Here is a 17,403-nt window from a genome sequence, read left to right as displayed (position 1 = left end):
CCGGCCTATCACCCTCACCTTAACCTCCTTCTACCTATCACATTTCCAACACCCCTCCCCCAAGTCCCTCCTCCCTACCTTTTACATTAGCCTGCTTGGCACACCCTCCTCATTTCTGAAGAAGGGCTTATGCCCGAAACGTCGATTCTCCTGCTCCTTGGATGCTGCCTGACCTGCTGCGCTTTTCCAGCAACACATTTTTCAGCTCTGATCTCCAGCATCTGCAGTCCTCACTTTCTCCTGGTGATGGAGGGAGTCTATCAAGTGTTTATCCTGGCGTGGCAGGACTATGTATGAAAAGATACTGGATTGGTTAGGGCTGTATTCACTGGAGTTTAGAGCAATGAGGAGGAATCCCATAGAAACCTATACAATTTTAATGGGAAGGATATTCCCGAAGACTAGGAGTTCAGAACCAAGGGTGACAGTTTAAGGATACAGGCTTAGACGGTTTTGGATTGAGATTTTGTCACCCAGAGAGTGGTGAGTCTGTGTGGTTCTCTGCCATCGAAAGCAGATCAGGCGAAAACTTTGAATGTTTTCAAGAAGGAGTTAGGTCTCGCTCTTAGGGCTAAAGGGATCAAAGGGTACGGGGAGAGAGCAGGAACAGGAATTGGATGATCAGCCCTGATCAGATTGAATGGTGTAGCAGGCGTGAAAGGCTGAATGGCCTATTCCTTCCTCCTACGTTTCACGTTTCTCAGGGCAGTTGTGCTCTCAGCTGACTGAGCGCTAAAGTTCAGAACTATTTCTCTAAACTACTCCATTTTCTCTCTCCCTCTCTCTCTCTGTCTCACTTTTTCTCTATGTCTCTGTCTCTCTCTCCCTCTCTCCTCCACTTCCCCATCACTCGCTCTCTCTCTCTCTCTCTGTCTCACATGCTTGCTCTCAATCTCACGGACTCTCTCTGTCTCCCTCTCACACTCCCTCCCTCTGTCACATTCTCACAGTCTCCCTCTCTCGCCCCTTTTCCCTCTGTCTCACACACAATCCCTCTCCTTCTCTCTCACACTCTATCCCCTTTTCTGTGTCAATCTCAGTCACACACACACACACACACACACACACACACACATACACATACACATACACACACACACACACACTCTGTGCCCCTCTCCCCTCTCTCACACACACTTTCCCTCTGTCTCAATCTCACACTCTCTCTCTCTCTCTCTCTCTCTCTGTTTCTTTCTAAAACCTGTCCTCATTAGTCTTTTTTTGACTTGGTGTCAGTGTTTCACCATATTAAAGATTTGATTTGAGTTAAGTCATGTTCCTGTTTATGAATCTCGAAGCTACGATTATTTTGCTGGCCATGATTGAAACGTTACTTTCCTCCACCGAAACACAGCTCATCCGATCATGCTTTCACTTACCTTACTGTGAGATCTTACTGTGCAGAAATGAGCTGTCACCATTCCCCATATTACATTCCAATAAGGAGTGGGAGTAGGCCACTCTGCCCCTCAAGCCTGCTATACCATTTAAGAAGATGACGACTGATCTCTTTGAATTCAATTTTCCTATCTCCAATACGAACCTTTCCCCTTACCTGAAAAAGTATTCAGGGATCCCGTCTCCACCTCTTCTGAGGTAGAGCACCTCACAACTTTCTGAATGAAAACATTCTCTTCAACTCCATCCCACTGTGGGCGAGCCCAAATTTCAAGTCAATCCCTCCCTAGTTCTGGGCTGACCCATAGGAGGAAAGATCTTTCCCAGGTCCATCTCAAGAAGACCAATCAGGATCGTCCACACTTCAGTCGGGTCTTTGTGTCCTAAATAGCTACAAGACAGTGTAAAGGTCCTTCAGCCCATCATGTCTGTGCCAGCCAGAAACACCCACCGATCTATTCTAATCCCACTTTCAACACTTGACCTATGACCTTGTATGCCTTGACATCACGAGCGCTAAATACTTCTTCGATGTCCTGAGGGCTTCTGCTTCTAATGCTCTCACAGACAGTAGGTTCCAGATTGCTCCCACCCTCTGGGTGAAAAGGACTCCCCACACCCCCCCCATCCCATCTCCCCCTTACCTTAAATCTATGCCCCTGGTCATTCATCCCTCCATCAAGGGGGAGGGTCTCTTCCTGTTTGAAATCACCCCAGAAAGGCCGGTGTCTGTCAACAAGTCGCCCTTGACTTACACATGAGCGGTCCATGCCTTCAGCTCTGCCTCACTCAGAGTCAGCTCTCTCTCACGAACTGTCAGTATCTCTGACTGTCAGCCCGGGCTCCCGGATTGGACCAGATTAACAGGCTCAGCCAGGGGAACCCATACTCTGTGAGGCTGACCTCATTGCAATCACTACATCGTCTACACCCCTTATAATCAGATACACCTCAGTCATGTCCCCTCTCAGTCTCAGTCTCACACACTCTCAGTCTCAATCTCATACTCTCCCTCTCTCACCACCGCCCTCCCACCAACCCTAGTCTCTCTCTTCAGAATGAAAAGCCATCCCTCTGTCTTCGAGTGTGACCAAACCTCCTCTGTGAGATAACCCACTCGTTCCCGGTATGAACCTCCTCCCTTGGCTAAATAAGGAGACCGACACTCTGCCCGCTACAACAGGGAGGAGGGGGGGACTGGAGATCAGAGTCGAGAGTGCGTGGTGCTGGAAAAGCACAGCAGGTCAGGCAGCATCAGGAATACCTGAAGAAGGGCTCCTGCCTGAAACGTCGATTCTCCTGCCCCTCGGATGCTGCCTGACCTGCTGTGCTTTTCCAGCAGCACTACAACAGGGAGGAAGGAGGCACGCCCGGGATTTCTCAAAGGCTTTCGGGGGCGGGAGGTTGCGTGAGGGCGGCCTGGGGTTTGCTGCCCGGCGCTGACTTGGCTGTTGCCCGTTTCAGGGAGCTGGAGGCGACGGTCAGCTCGCTGACTGCGGTGGAAGAGGAGAAGAAGCAGCTTCACCATCTCTCAGAGTCTCTGCAGAGCAACCTGGAGGTGAGGCTTGGGAAGGGGGTCTGCACACCGTCTCACTTCAGGGGGTCGGGGGGGGTGGGGATAGGGAAAGGGGGAGGGGGGAAAGTGGGGGGAAGGGGGGAAGAGAGGGAAGGGGGAGATAGAGGGAAGTGGGGGGGAGAGGGAAGCGGGGAGAGGGGGAAGAGAGGGAAGGGGGAAGAGAGGGAAGGGGGAAGAGAGAGGGAGGGGGAGAGAGGGAAGGGGGGAGAGAGAGGGAGGGGGAGAGAGAGGGAAGGGGGGGAGAGAGAGGGAAGGGGGGGAGAGAGAGGGAAGGGGGGGAGAGAGAGGGAAGGGGGGGAGAGAGAGGGAAGGGGGGGAGAGAGAGGGAAGGGGGGGAGAGAGAGGGAGGGGGAGAGAGAGGGAAGGGGGGGAGAGAGAGGGAAGGGGGGAGAGAGAGGGGAGGGGGGGGAGAGAGAGGGAAGGGGGGAGAGAGGGAGGGGTGAGAGAGGAGAGAGGGAGGGGGTGAGGGGGGTGAGGGGGAGCGGGGAAGAGGGAAGGGGAGAGAGAGTGAAGGGGGAAGAGGAAAGAGGGTAGAGAGGGAAGGGGGGAAGAGGGAAGGGGGAGAGGGAAGGGGAGAGAGAGAGGGAAGGGGAGAGAGAGGGAAGGGGGGAGAGAGGGAGGGGGAGAGAGAGAGGGAGGGGGAGAGAGAGAGAGAGAGTGAGGGGGCAAGAGAGAGAGGGCAGTGGCGAGAGAGAGAGGGAGGGGGAGAGAGAGAGAGGGAAGGGGCGAGAGTGAGGGAAGGGGGAGAGGGAAGGGGAGAGAGAGAGGGAGGGGGAGAGAGAGGGAAGGGGGGAGAGAGGGAGGGGGAGAGAGAGAGGGAAGGGGAGAGAGAGAGAGGGAAGGGGAGAGAGAGAGGGAAGGGGAGAGAGAGAGAGGGAAGGGGGGAGAGAGAGAGGGGAGGGGAGAGAGAGAGAGGGAAGGGGGGCGAGAGAGAGAGGGAAGGGGGCGAGAGAGAGAGGGAAGGGGGGCGAGAGAGAGAGGGAAGGGGGAGAGAGAGGGAAGGGGGGAGAGAGAGGGGAGAGAGAGGGAAGGGGGAAGAAAGAGGCAAGGGGGGAAGACAGGGAAGGGGGAAGGGGGGAGAGGGGGAAGGGGGAGAGAATGAAGGTGTGGGGGGAGAGAGGGAAGGTGGGGGGCAGAGGAGGAAGGTGGGGCAGGGGAGAGAGGGAAGAGGGAGCTTTCCTCACTTTGCCGACTCTGCTGATTTCTTCCCCCCCCCCCCACCCCGCGGCCCAGGCGCTGTCTCATGAGAAGCAGAGGACCCTGGACAGACTGAAGGACAGCGAGCACCAGGCTCAGGAACTGAGCAGCCAGAACGAACACCTCTATCAGTCCAGCGGAAACCTGAGGACCATCCTCCAGCAGATCGAGGAGGAGATGAGGAAACTGCAGGACGAGAAACAGCTGGCTGAGGAGAGGTGAGGAATACGGGGTGGGGGGAGTGCGACGCTGGGGCTTTTCCAAGTGAGGACGGCTCTCTCTCTCTGCCCCCCACTTTGCACAACACGCCCAGGAATTCCCCAGCCATTCAAACCCTCCCCCTGCCCCGTTTCCTCAGACATTCTCAATAGTCTGGGCAACACATTTTCTCTCCCATTGAAGCATGTGGGGGGTGTGGGAGGGCTGCTTTGCTGCGTTAAGGATGCTATACAAATACTCCCCATGTTTGTTGCTGCTCTGACTAGGCCCTGGCTCTCAGGAACCGAATTGGCCGCACTCTAAGTCCAAACCGGCAAAGCGCCCATTGGTTTGTTACCTCCCTTCAAGGACTCCCTTGGCCATCAAGCGTTCCGGCACGCCCTGAGGTGCGACGTGAAGGCGCTATATCAATGCATGTGCCTGCCTTCCTCTTCCCCTCCCTTGCAGGCTACAGGAGAACGAAAAGAGAGCCTGTGCCCTGCAGGAGGAGCGCGAGTTTTATTCCACCCAGTCCCAGGAGCTGCAGGCCTCCCTCTCAGAGCTGACAGCGGAGAAGCAGAAGACGGAGAGCGAGCTGAAGGTGAGAGTGCGCTGCCGGGTGGCTCAGTCAGCTCCAGCCATTCGGGTTGGGGCGGGGGGGAGTGAAAGTGCTGGGCTCTCAGGCTGGTTTGACAGCAGGACGCTGCATTGAAATGGCAAACACTTGGGAGACCACCCACCCAGTCTACCCACCCACCCAGTCTACCCACCCTCAGTCCCACCCAGTCTACCCTCCCTCAGTCCCACCCAGTCTACCCACCCACCCAGTCTACCCACCCTCAGACCCACCCAGTCTACCCCCCTCAGTCCCACCCAGTCTACCCACCCACCCAGTCTACCCCCCCTCAGTCCCACCCAGTCTACCCCCCCTCAGTCCCACCCAGTCTACCCTCAGACCCACCCAGTCTACCCTCAGACCCACCCAGTCTACCCACCCTCAGCCCCACCCAGTCTACCCTCAGCCCCACCCAGTCTACCCACCCTTAGCCCCACCCAGTCTACCCCCCTCAGCCCTACCCAGTCTACCCTCAGCCCCACCCAGTCTACCCTCAGCCCCACCCAGTCTACCCTCAGACCCACCCAGTTTGCCCACCCTCAGACCCACCCAGTCTACCCACCCTCAGCCCCACCCAGTCTACCCTCAGCCCCACCCAGTCTACCCACCCTCAGCCCCACCCACTCTACCCCCCTCAGTCCCACCCAGTCTACCCTCAGACCCACCCAGTCTACCCACCCTCAGCCCCACCCAGTCTACCCTCAGCCCCACCCAGTCTACCCACCCTCAGACCCACCCAGTCTACCCACCCTCAGACCCACCCAGTCTACCCCCCCAGTCCCACCCAGTCTACCCACCCCCAGTCCCACCCAGTCTACCCTCAGCCCCACCCAGTCTACCCTCAGACCCACCCAGTCTACCCACCCTCAGCCCCACCCAGTCTATCTACCCTCAGACCCACCCAGTCTACCCCCCCTCAGACCCACCCAGTCTACCCCCCTCAGTCCCACCCAGTCTACCCACCCTCAGTCCCACCCAGTCTACCCTCAGTCCCACCCAGTCTGCCCTCAGACCCACCCAGTCTACCCACCCTCAGCCCCACCCAGTTTACCCACCCAGTCTACCCTCCGTCCCACCCAGTCTAGGCGACTACATTCCCCTCCCTCCGAGACCAGCCGCAGTCTGATTGGATGGTTCAGCCGGGGCCGAATGGTCTATTACTGCTCCTATTTCAGACTTATTTCCAGGGAAGTGTTGGTTCCCTGAATGAACTGTACCACACTACCACCACCTCCACCACCAATGGGTAAATGGGCACCTTCTTTCCCAGCTTGCGGCCCAGTTACCTTGCGTTTATAGAGTCATATGGCACAGAGACAGACCCTTCAGCCCAACTCATCCATGCTGACCATGTTTCCTAAACTGAACTAGGCTCGCTCGCTTGCCTGTGTTTGGCCCTTTTCCTGCTCCTCGGAATGTGACCTGCCGTGCTTTTCCGGCACCACTCTAATCTTGACTCTAATCTCCAGCATCTGCCTTCCTATCTATGTACTGTCCAAACGCATTTTAATTGTTGTCATTGCACCAGCCCCCACCATTTTCTTTGGCAGCTCGTTCCACACATGCACCACCCTCTGCATGAAAAAGCTAACCCTTGGGTCCCTTTTAAATCTTTTCCCTCCCTACCTGAACCTACGCCCTGGGTCTCCCCTACCCTGGGGAAAAGACCTTGGCTATTCACCTTCTCCGTGCCCCTCATGATTTTATGAACCTCTGTAAGGTTACCCTCCCTCCTCAGCCTCCTACACTCCAGGGACAAAAGTCCCAGCCTATTGACCATCTGCTTCTAGCTCAAGCCCTCCAGTCTCAAGAGTATCCGTGTTAATCTATGTTTGCACCCTTTCCAATTTAATAACATCCTTCCTCAAGCAGGGTGACCAAAATCGTACACTGATGCCCCGTACAGCCGTAACACGATGCCCAGCTCCTGCACTCAGTGCTCTGACTAATGAAGGCCTTCTTCACCAACCTGTGATGCCACTCTCAGGAACTATGCACCTGCACCCCTCAGTCTTTCTGTTCGACAACACTGCCCAGGGCCTCTCTGTTAACTGAGTAAATGCCCGATGCAGGGTTCCGGCCCGAAACGTCGACATTTCCTGCTCCTCGGATGCCGCCTGACCGGCTGTGCTTCTCCAGCACCTCACTCTCGACTCTGATCTCTGGCATCTGCAGACTTCACTGTCTCCTAAGTCCAGCCCTGGTTTGTCTTACTGAAATGTGACACCTCACATTTACCTCAGTTGTGGCCGGCACAGTGGCTCAGTGGTTAGCACTGCTGCCTCGCAGCTCCAGGGACCTGGGTTCGATTCCGGCCTCGGGCGACTGTCTGTGTGGAGTTTGCACATCCTCCCTGTGTCTGTGTGGGTTTCCTCCCACAGTCCAAAGATGTGCGGGTCAGGGTGAACTGGCCACGCTAAATTGCCCAGAGTGTTAGGTGCATTAGTAGGGAGTAGGTGAATGGGTCTGGGTGGGTTACTCTTCAGAGGGTCGGTGTGGACTGGTTGGGCCGAAGGGCCTGTTTCCACACTGTAGGGAATCTAATCTAAACTCTGTTTGCTCTTTCTGTCATGGGGACCGAGTAGTCGGCCGGTTCTTCATCCTCTGGTGAGTGTTACGAGTTCATCCCCATCTGTGACTTGATTGTTAGCAATGACAACGCAATTCCATTTGAGAGTCAAAGCCAGGTTCCTGAGGCCAGAGGTGTGGCCCCTCGCTCAGATAAGAGGAATAACCAAGGTCACGCCTCCTCTCTCAGGAGAGGGTGAGATATCCTCCATCACTTATGCAGAGAAGAGGCAGAGTGGGTACGTAGTCCACAGTGCCCTGGCCAGTGCTTATCCCTCCATCAGTTTCATGAACACAGTGATTATCATGTCACTCTCACTGGGAACTCACTGTGTGCAAATTGGCTGCTGTGTGATTACAAATTCCTCGTGAACTGGGGAGCATTGTGGATGTTCTGAGGACGCTATGCAAATGCAACGCTTCCTTTCTCTCTCTAGCCTCAGTTTTGTGCCATTTTTTTCCCCAAAATGTTCAGTTGTAGAGTCAGAGAGATGTACAGCATCTCAAGAACTAGATCTAAATCCTTCTTGAAAATACTCAGTGTTTTAGCCTCAACTGCTGTCTGTGGCAGAGAATTCCATACGCTAACCACTCTCTGAGCGAAGACAGTTGCCATCATAGACTCACAGAGATGTACAGCACGGAAACAAACCCTTCAGTCCAACCCGTCCATGCCGACCAGATATCCCAACCCAATCTAGTCCCACCTGCCAGCATCTGGTCCATATCCCTCCAAACCCTTCCTATTCATATATCCATCCAAATGCCTCTTAAATATTGTAATTGTACCAGCCTCCACCACTTCCTCTGGCAGCTCATTCCATACATGTACCACCCTCTGCATGAAAATGTTGCCCCTTAGGTCCCTTCAAATCTTTCCCCTCTCACATTATCCCTCATTGTGAAAGGGATTGAGTTTAAGAGCAGGGAGGTTATGTTACAGCTGTACAAGGTGCTGGTGAGGCCACACCCGGAGTACTGTGTGCAGTTTTGGTCTCCTTACTTGATAAAGGACGTAGTGGCACTGGAGGGAGTGCAGAGGAGGTTCACGAGGTTGATTCTGGGGTTGAGGGGGTTGGCTTATGAGGAGAGACTGAATAAACTGGGATTATATTCAATGAATTCAGAAGATTGAGGGGGGATCTTAAAGAAACATATAAAATAATGAAGGGAATGGATAAGATGGAAGTAGAGAGGATGCTTACACTGGCAGGTGAGACTAGGACATGAGGGTATAGCCTCAAGATTAGAGGGAGCAGATTTAGGACTGAACAGAGAAGGAACTGCTTCACCCAGAGGGTTGTTAATCTATGGAATTCCTTGCCCAGGGAAGTAGTTGACGCCAATTCAGTAAACGTTATTAAAGCAAAGATAGATTTTTTTTAACCTTAAAGGAATTAAGGGATAAGGTGAGAGTGCGGGTTAGTGGAGCTGAGTCCATGAAAAGATCAGCCATGATCTTATTGGGTGGTGGAGCAGACTCCTGCGCCTAGTTCTTAAAGAACATAGAACATAGATGGTTGAACATTACAGCCCAGTACAGGCCCTTCGGCCCCCAGTGTTGCAGCAACCTTTGGAACCAATCTGAAGCCCATCTAACCCACACTATTACATTCTCATCCATATGTTTATCCAATGACCATTTAAATGCCCTTAAAGTTGGCGAGTCTACTACTGTTGCAGGCAGAGCATTCCACGTCCCTACTACTCTCTGAGTAAAGACACTGCCTCTGACATCTGTCCTATATCTATCACCCCTCAATTTAAAGCTATGTCCCCTCGTGCTAGCCATCTCCATCTGAGAAAAAAGGTTCTCACTGCCCACCCTATCTAACCCTCTGATTATCTTATATGTCTCAATTAAGTCACCTCTCAACCACCTTTTCTCTAATGAAAACAGCCTCAAGTGCCTCAGCCTTTCTTCATAAGACCTTCCCTCCATACCAGGCAACATCCTGGTAAATCTCCTCTGAACCTTTCCAAAGCTTCCACATCCTTCCTTTAATGCGGCGACCAGAACTGGACACAATACTCCAAGTGCGGCCGCACTCGAGTTTTGTACAGCTGGAACATGTCCTCATGGCTCCAGAACCCAATCCCTCTCTCAATAAAAGCTGACACAATGCATGCCTTCTGAACAACCCTATTAACCTGGATGGCAACTGTCAGGGATCTATGTACCTGGATACCGAGATCCCTCTGCTCATCTACACTACCAAGAATCTTACCATGAGCCCAGTACTCTGCATTCCAGTTACTCCTACCAAAGTGAATCTCCTCCCACTCCATTTGCCACCTCTCAGCCTGGCTCGGCAGCTTATCTATGTCCCTGTGTAACCTGCAACATCCTTCTGCACTATCCACAACTCCACCGGCCTTAGTGTCATCTTCAAAGTTACTAATCCATCCTTCTACACCCTCCTATAGGTCACTTACAAAAATGACAAACAGCAGTGGCCTCAAAACAGATCCTTGCGGTACACCACTAGTAACTGAATTCGAGGATGAACATTTCCCATCAACCACCACCCTCTGCCTTCTTTCAGCTAGCCAATTTCTGATTCAATTTCTGATAAATCACCCTAAATCCCATGCCTCCATATTTTGTGTAATAGTGTACCATGGGGAACCTTATCAAATGCCTTACTGAAATCCATATACACGACATCAACCACTTTACCCTCATCACCATCTCAAAGAACTCAATAAGGTTTGTAAGGCATGACCTACCCTTTACAAAACTGTGTTGACTATCCCTAATTAACTCATTCCTTTCTAGATGATTATAAATCCTATCTCTTATAACCTTTTCCAACACCATACCAACAACCGAAGTAAGGCTCACTGCTCTATAATTACCAGGGTTGTCTCTACTCCCCTTCTTGAATGAGGGAACAACATTTGCTATCCTCCAGTCTTCTGGCACTATTCCTGTAGACAAGACAGGAATGTTATTATGTTCTCACACTAAACCTATGCCTTCTAGTTCTGGACTCCCCCACCCCAGGGGAAAAGACCTTGAGTATTTACCCTATCCATGGCCCTCATGATTTTATAAACCTCTGTAAGGTCACCTCCAGGGAAAACAGCCCCAGCCTATTCAGCCTCTCCCTGTAGCTCAGACCCTCCAACCCTGGCAACATCCTCTCTGAAATGAATCTCAATTCTAGGAGGAGATCTTTGTTCAGTGTTGTTCTCTGATTTAATGCAGAAAGCCATTTTTCTGGCCTAACTAGACAGGTCTTGTTGAATGAAGTTTATCACGTGACTGGAATTACTTACTGATGAAATGACTATGACCAGTATTACCACACCCAATCCCAGGTCCATCTCCTGCTGTCTGTCTGGGATACCTGTAGACCCTCCTGGTGATGTGGATGACCGTAGACAGAAGGTACTCCAGGTTTTGGCAGCTAGGAGGCGCTACAGTGCATTTACGAGACTGAGAGTTTTGTGGGTACAAGTCACAGTCACCCTGTGTTGTTTTTTTTAATAGATATTTTTATTGAAAATTTAACATATTTTTACAAGTTTACAAATAAAAAAAGACCCCAAGTATAAACATTGATATACAATTAAATCTTAATAATAACCAAAATTTATCAAACAGAAAAAAAAATACCGAGAGAAAAAAAACAAAACTCAACTAACTACTAACCTAACCTACAACTAACCAGAGTGTAGAATTAAGTCTCTTATATTATTCAAAGAAGAGAAAAAAAAACCGATGGATAACACAGAAATTGGGCAGTGAGATACATGCTCGGAATGTATTAACATCAAATCGTAACAAAACCCGTATTCGTGCGGGATTCCTCTCCTAAGGGGCCCCAGACCAGCCAGATTCGCCATCTCAATTAAATAAAAGCCCTTGTTAGGATGGCCGAGATATCTGTATTTATATAATTCAGGAAGCGCTGCCATATTTTATGGAATAATTCGGTCTTTTAGTGCACCATATTTGTAAGGAAGTCAAGGGTAATGCATTCCATAATTAATCTGTGCCAATGTGGAAGTCCAGGGGCCCTCAGCCACCCAGTTTACTAAAATATCTTTCCTTGCACAGAAAGAGAGAATAGAAAATAGTCTCTTCCTGTACATATCCAGGGAGGGTATGTTCGAAAAGCCCAAAAGGAGAGATACAGGGTCTACTCTAATTTCCGTTCTTAAGATTTCTGTCAGAGCACTTGCTACTTTAGTCCAATATCTACGGATCTTATGACAGGTCCATAGGCAATGTACAAGAGTGCCCACCTCTATTTTACATTTGGGACACATTGGAGATGCTCCTGCCTTAAATTTTGCCAATCGATCCGGTGCTATATGGGCCCTATGAAGTATCTTCAGCTGAATAGCCTGAGTTCTGTTGCAGATGGTGATTCTTCTGGTGTTTTCCCAAATGTCATTCCATGTTTCTATAGAGATTTCCAGTCCCAAATTCTGATCCTATGTTTTAAGCAGATTGTCCATATCTCCCGATACTTTATCATGTAGTAAATGATAAATAGTACTGACGGAAGATACCCCCATTGGCCATAACACTCTACATTCTCTATCTGATTTATAAAGACTATCTAGTAACGTAGTCTTCTTCTGTATGTAATCTCGAATTTGGAAGTATCGAAAGAGGTCTCCATTAGGTAATCCGAATTTCTGTTTAAAAGACATCAGGTCCCCTTCTTTAAATAGATCCCCGAAACAAGAGATACCTCTGGATCTCCAAAGTTAGAAAGTGGCATCTGTAAACCCCGGTTGAAATCCCCATGCTCCCACTATCAGAGTATAGGGGGATGTTTTATGTGAGTTACCCTCATTTTGCCACATTGTATTCCAAGCTTTAATTGTGTTTAGTATTATAAGGTTTTTACATTGATCCATAATGATTTTCCTCTTGTCTGAAAATAAAAGGTTAATAAGTGGGCATTTTACTTGAGAAGCCTCAATGTCTAGCCAGATTGATTGCGGGTCAGACAAGACCCAATCAGCCAAGTAACTTAATAGGGAACTTAACTGATATTTCCTAAAATCTGGGAAATCCAATCCTCCCCTTGCTTGTGGAAGCTGTAGCTTCTTCAGCTTAATGAGGGGCCATCTATGATTCCAGATAAAGGAACCCAACCAGCTATATAATTTACGTAGAGCCATCCTCGGCAGCATTACTGGAAGCATTCTCATAGGGTCTAGGAGACGGGGCAGGACATTCATTTTAATTAGTGCTACTCTACCTAGCCAGGAAATTGGAAGGTCTCCCCATTGCTGGAGGTCCTGCCTTATCCTTTCCAGTAAATGCACAAAGTTAGCCTGGTATAACTGACCAAATACTGCGGTAATAAAAATGGCTAAATATAAGAAACCCTCCAGGGACCACCGAAAGAGAAAGTGGGATCCGTCCAATAAGTGGGATATACTAGCAAGGCCACCCATTGGCATAGCCTCCGATTTTGAGAAGTTAATTTTATAGCCTGAGAATGCACTAAATGTATTAATACCTTGGATTAAGTGAGGCACGGACATCAGGAATAGGAGAACATCATCTGCATAAAGGGTAATTTTATGTTTACCTGTACCAATCCTCAGGGCCGTTATATTAGGGTCACCCATATAGCTTCTGCTCGTGGCTCAATTATTAGCGTAAATAGCAATGGCGAGAGAGGACATCCCTGACGGCAGCCCCTACCCACACTGAAGCTATCCGAACCTAATCCATTGGTAATTACCACTGCTTTGGGATCACTATACAATGTTGAGACCCATTTGGTAAACACCTTTCCAACGCCAATACCTTTCCAATGTGTAAAACAAATATGACCATTCAACCCTGTCGAATGCCTTTTCCGCGTCTAATGATACTAATCCTGGTATCTTTCCCTGATGGCAGGCTTGAATCCCATTCAAAACCCTTCTAACAATATTGGATGATCTACGGCCCTTAATAAACCCTGTCTGATCCTCCTTTATGAAATGTGGCAATACCCTTTCTAGCCTCAATGCTAACGTTTTAGAGAGGATTTAAAAATCTACATTTAGCAAGGATATTGGTCGGTATGACGCGCAATCTTCTAGGTCCTTTCCTTTTTTAAGGATAAGAGAGATATTTGCCTCTTTCAGCGAAGGTGGGAGATAGCCCTGACTGTGTGAGTAGTTATACATGTCCATAAGTGAACCAGCCAATATTCCTGTAAACTCTTTATAGAATTCAGCTTGAAAGCCATCTGGGCCAGGTGCCTTACCGCTCTGAAGTTGTCTGATTGCGTCAAGTATTTCTTGGATTGTTAGGGGAACATTCAAGACCGATACCTGTTCCGGAGTTAGGTCCGGAAAGGTCAATTTTTAAAAAAATGATTGCATGCACCTAGTCCTGTCTTCACAATCCTGCAATTTATATAAATCAGAATAAAATTTTCTCAAGATTGTGTTAATCCTTTTATGATCATGGGTCAAAATTCCTGTACTTTCCTTGATGGACGTGATAGTTTGAGGGACTTTCTTTTTCTTTGTAAGAAATGCTAAGTATCTACCAGGTTTATCGCCAAATTCATATATCCTTTGTTTGGCAAATAATATTTCCCTCTTAGCCGTTTGGGTAAGCGTGGTGTTTAGAGCTGTCCTAAGGGCCATAATCCTTTGCAATTTGATAATAGAAGATTTGTCAGGATATGCTGTTTCAGCCACTTTTAAGCGAGTTTCAAGCAGACGCTGTTGTTCTCCCTTTAATTTTTTTCTGGGTCGCTGACTAGGAGATGATCAAACCTCGCGCATAAGCTTTGATGGTCTCCCATATCACTGATGGGTTGCTAGCTGTACCTGAATTAATTTCTAAAAAAGTTTTAAATTCTTGAGAGAAGTACTTTACAAATTTACTATCTTTCATCAGGAAGGGGTGCATACGCCAATGCCGGGGGGATGTCTCATTGTTCCTCACCTTGATTTCCATATATACAGGAGCGTGTTCGGAAATTGCTATACTGCCTATTTTGCAGGATAATATGGAATTTAAAAAAAATCGAGGGGGCAAAAATCATATTGATTCTGGTATGGCATTTATGAGGATTGGAGTAAAAAGAAAAATCTCTGCCCTGAGGATGAAGGCATCTCCACACACATCTACTAGTCCTAATTCTTTGTTCAAATCCATCAATTGTCTAGATCTGGGAGATACTCCTGCAGTACTCTTGGGAATCCTATCTATTCCCGGATCCATAATACATAATAGTCTCCCTCTATAATTGTATGACAAGCACCGAGAGCCATCAATTTTGAGAAGTCTTCCGTTATAAATTTAAAAGGATGTGCCGGGAGGCAATACAAATTTAAAATCCCATATTCCTCTCCACTTATAAGGGCTTTAATCAGAATATATCGTCCAGATTCATCTTTTATTTGATTTAGGATTTTGAAAGGAAAATTCTTCCGAATAAGAATAACAACTCCTCTGCTTTTTCAGCTGAAGGAAGAAAAAAAAGGCCTGATCAAATCCACCCTGTTGTAATTCCAAGTGTTCTTTATCCAATAAGTGTGTCTCCTGTAGGAGAGCTATATCAACTCTTTCTGTCTTGAGGTTTGATAATATTTTCTTCCTTTTGACTGGTGAATTACTCCCCTTGACATTCCAGGTGCACCATTTAACCGACTGATCAACCATAATCATCCGGGCAAATCCGAGACCCCTCGGGAGGGGAAACCCTATCCAGAATTCCCCGAGCATAGAGCATATAACATTCACAAAAGTAAAGGCTCTCTAATATACTCACATCAACATAATAAAAAAAACTATTTCTAAATTTAAAAAAAAGTATTTAAATGGAGATTTTCCCCCTTGTTCCCAGGGGGTATCACTTTCTTTTCAAAGGTCCATCGTATCCTCTCCCAACCAGTGTCCCACCCTTGACCCAGGCACCCCACGATAGGATGAAGAAAATTCAAATATTCTACAGAGCTAGAGTTAACAGTGAGCACCCTACCCCCACTCACACCAACACCTGGATATATTTGGTAATGTCCATGCCATGTATAAATGTATATACCTGTAAAATTACAGCCTCAACAAGTAATAATTAAATATAGTAATACAAAATGACAGGAGAAAACAACCCTGCTCCTAAAGACAGAAATAAAACAGGATAAGGTAACCACCTCTCGTTAAGTAGAGAACAAATAAATAAACCCCTCTCCCCATCCCCCGAAGATAATATTAAACAATAAGGTAAAGAAAGGGATTAATATAAAAAAAGAGGGGGATGTCAACTGGAGTGGGGGGAAAGCAAACCAACATCAATTATCTCTTACAATTTATCTAAGAAAGTCCAAAAATTCCTTGGCCTTTTCCGGCAATCCGAAGTTATACACAGACCCTTCATGGATAAAGCGGAGCGTCACTGGGTAGCGCAAGGAGTCCTGAATATTTAAGTTCCTTAAATACTTCTTCGCCACATCGAACGCCTTCCTCTTTCGGACCAGAGCTGGGGAAAAGTCCTGGAATAACGTGATCTTGGATCCTTTATAGATCATGGCTTGGGGATCTTTTCCAAGATTTCTGGAGGCTTCTAAGAGTATCTGCCTCTCCTTGTAGCTTTGCAGCTGGAACAGGACTGGGCAGGGGCGCTGGTTCGAGCCAGGCCCGCGTATTGTAACCCGGTAGGCCCATTCCACCCTTACCTGGCCTGATCCAGCCTCCAGATTTAAAAGCTGTGGAAGCCACTGTTCAAGGAACACTGTAAGCTGGCCTTCCTCTTCCTGTTCGGGAAGGCCCAGCAAACGAATATTTTTTCGACGACCTCGATTCTCGAGGTCATCAATGTGGTTCCCTAAGGTAGCCAATCACCTCCTAGTTTCCCCAACTGTTTATCCCTGTTCAAGGTGAATGTTTTAAATCAGATTCCCTACGGTGTGGAAGCAGGCCATTTTGGACAACAAGTCCACACCGACCCTCTGAAGAGTAACCCACCCAGACCCATTCCCCTTCCCTATATTTACCTCTGACCAATGCACCTAGTGCTTTGGTCAATTTAGCATGGCCAATCTACCTAACCTGCTCATCTTTGGATTGTGGGAGGAAACTGGAGCACCTGGAGGAAACCCACTGAGACACTAGGAGAATGTGCAAGCTCCACACAGACAGTCGCCCGAGGCTGGAATCGAACCCGGGTCTCTGGCGCTGTGAGGCAGCAGTATTAACCACTGAGCCACCATGCCACCCTAATTTTTATCACTCAGCATAAGCTCCTCCCTCCCCACAGGCTGCACTGTATCAGTCTGATTCCCAGTGAGTAACTCTGCAGTATGGCTTCCTTGTGCAAAGTTCCCGATTCTTGACTATGATTCTTCCTGTTGAAAAAGACTTTACAATCGATGAACCCACACAAAAATAGAGGTGAGGAGAATGCACCTCTTCCCCACTGTGCCGAACTCCCACACGACTCCAGAATCCCCGAAATACACACTCGTTCAGGCTCTGCCTCACTCCGGGTACGATCTGTCCTTCCTGACCGCGTGAATAGTGCGCGACTCTAAGTGGCTAGGCACAGGATCAGGCTTTGCTGTGATGCCCCATGCAGTTGAACAGCCCGGTGACGCAGAAGGTGGGAAAAGCCACACCCGATCCTTGAGCAACCATTGTGAAGTGCACAGATAGGCACTGGCTCCGTGGGAGAGTCATGCAGTGACACAGTTTGGGAGGCGAAAAGACGAGGATGCTGAATCTCTGGATCTCAGTGCAATTTTTCCCAGGCCAACAGCTATCAGCCAAGTTCCAGAGGGAAGGAATGATTGGGCTTTCAAGGTGGGAGCAGTAAAATGCAAAGCTGTTGGGATACAGGGAGCACTTCAGAAAGGAAACGAGCCAGCAGATCAG

The 17,403-nt window shown here is 48.8% G+C and overlaps 1 protein-coding gene across 1 annotated transcript in view; it reads left to right on the top strand.

The window, feature by feature from the left end:
• Positions 1 to 17,403, top strand: part of plekhd1 (pleckstrin homology domain containing, family D (with coiled-coil domains) member 1) — a 152,146-nt gene that overhangs the window by 115,271 nt on the left and 19,472 nt on the right. Inside the window, exons 8-10 of the mRNA XM_060828282.1 lie at positions 2,863 to 2,956; positions 4,208 to 4,389; positions 4,838 to 4,970. Coding sequence (XP_060684265.1) covers positions 2,863 to 2,956; positions 4,208 to 4,389; positions 4,838 to 4,970 — 409 coding nt within the window. The remainder of the gene's footprint in view (positions 1 to 2,862; positions 2,957 to 4,207; positions 4,390 to 4,837; positions 4,971 to 17,403) is intronic.

Source organism: Hemiscyllium ocellatum, chromosome 8 (genome assembly GCF_020745735.1).
Source record: "Hemiscyllium ocellatum isolate sHemOce1 chromosome 8, sHemOce1.pat.X.cur, whole genome shotgun sequence".
Taxonomy (NCBI): domain Eukaryota; kingdom Metazoa; phylum Chordata; class Chondrichthyes; order Orectolobiformes; family Hemiscylliidae; genus Hemiscyllium; species Hemiscyllium ocellatum.
Note: the sequence above shows the minus strand (reverse complement) of the source record. Positions and strands in the feature narration are given on the sequence as shown.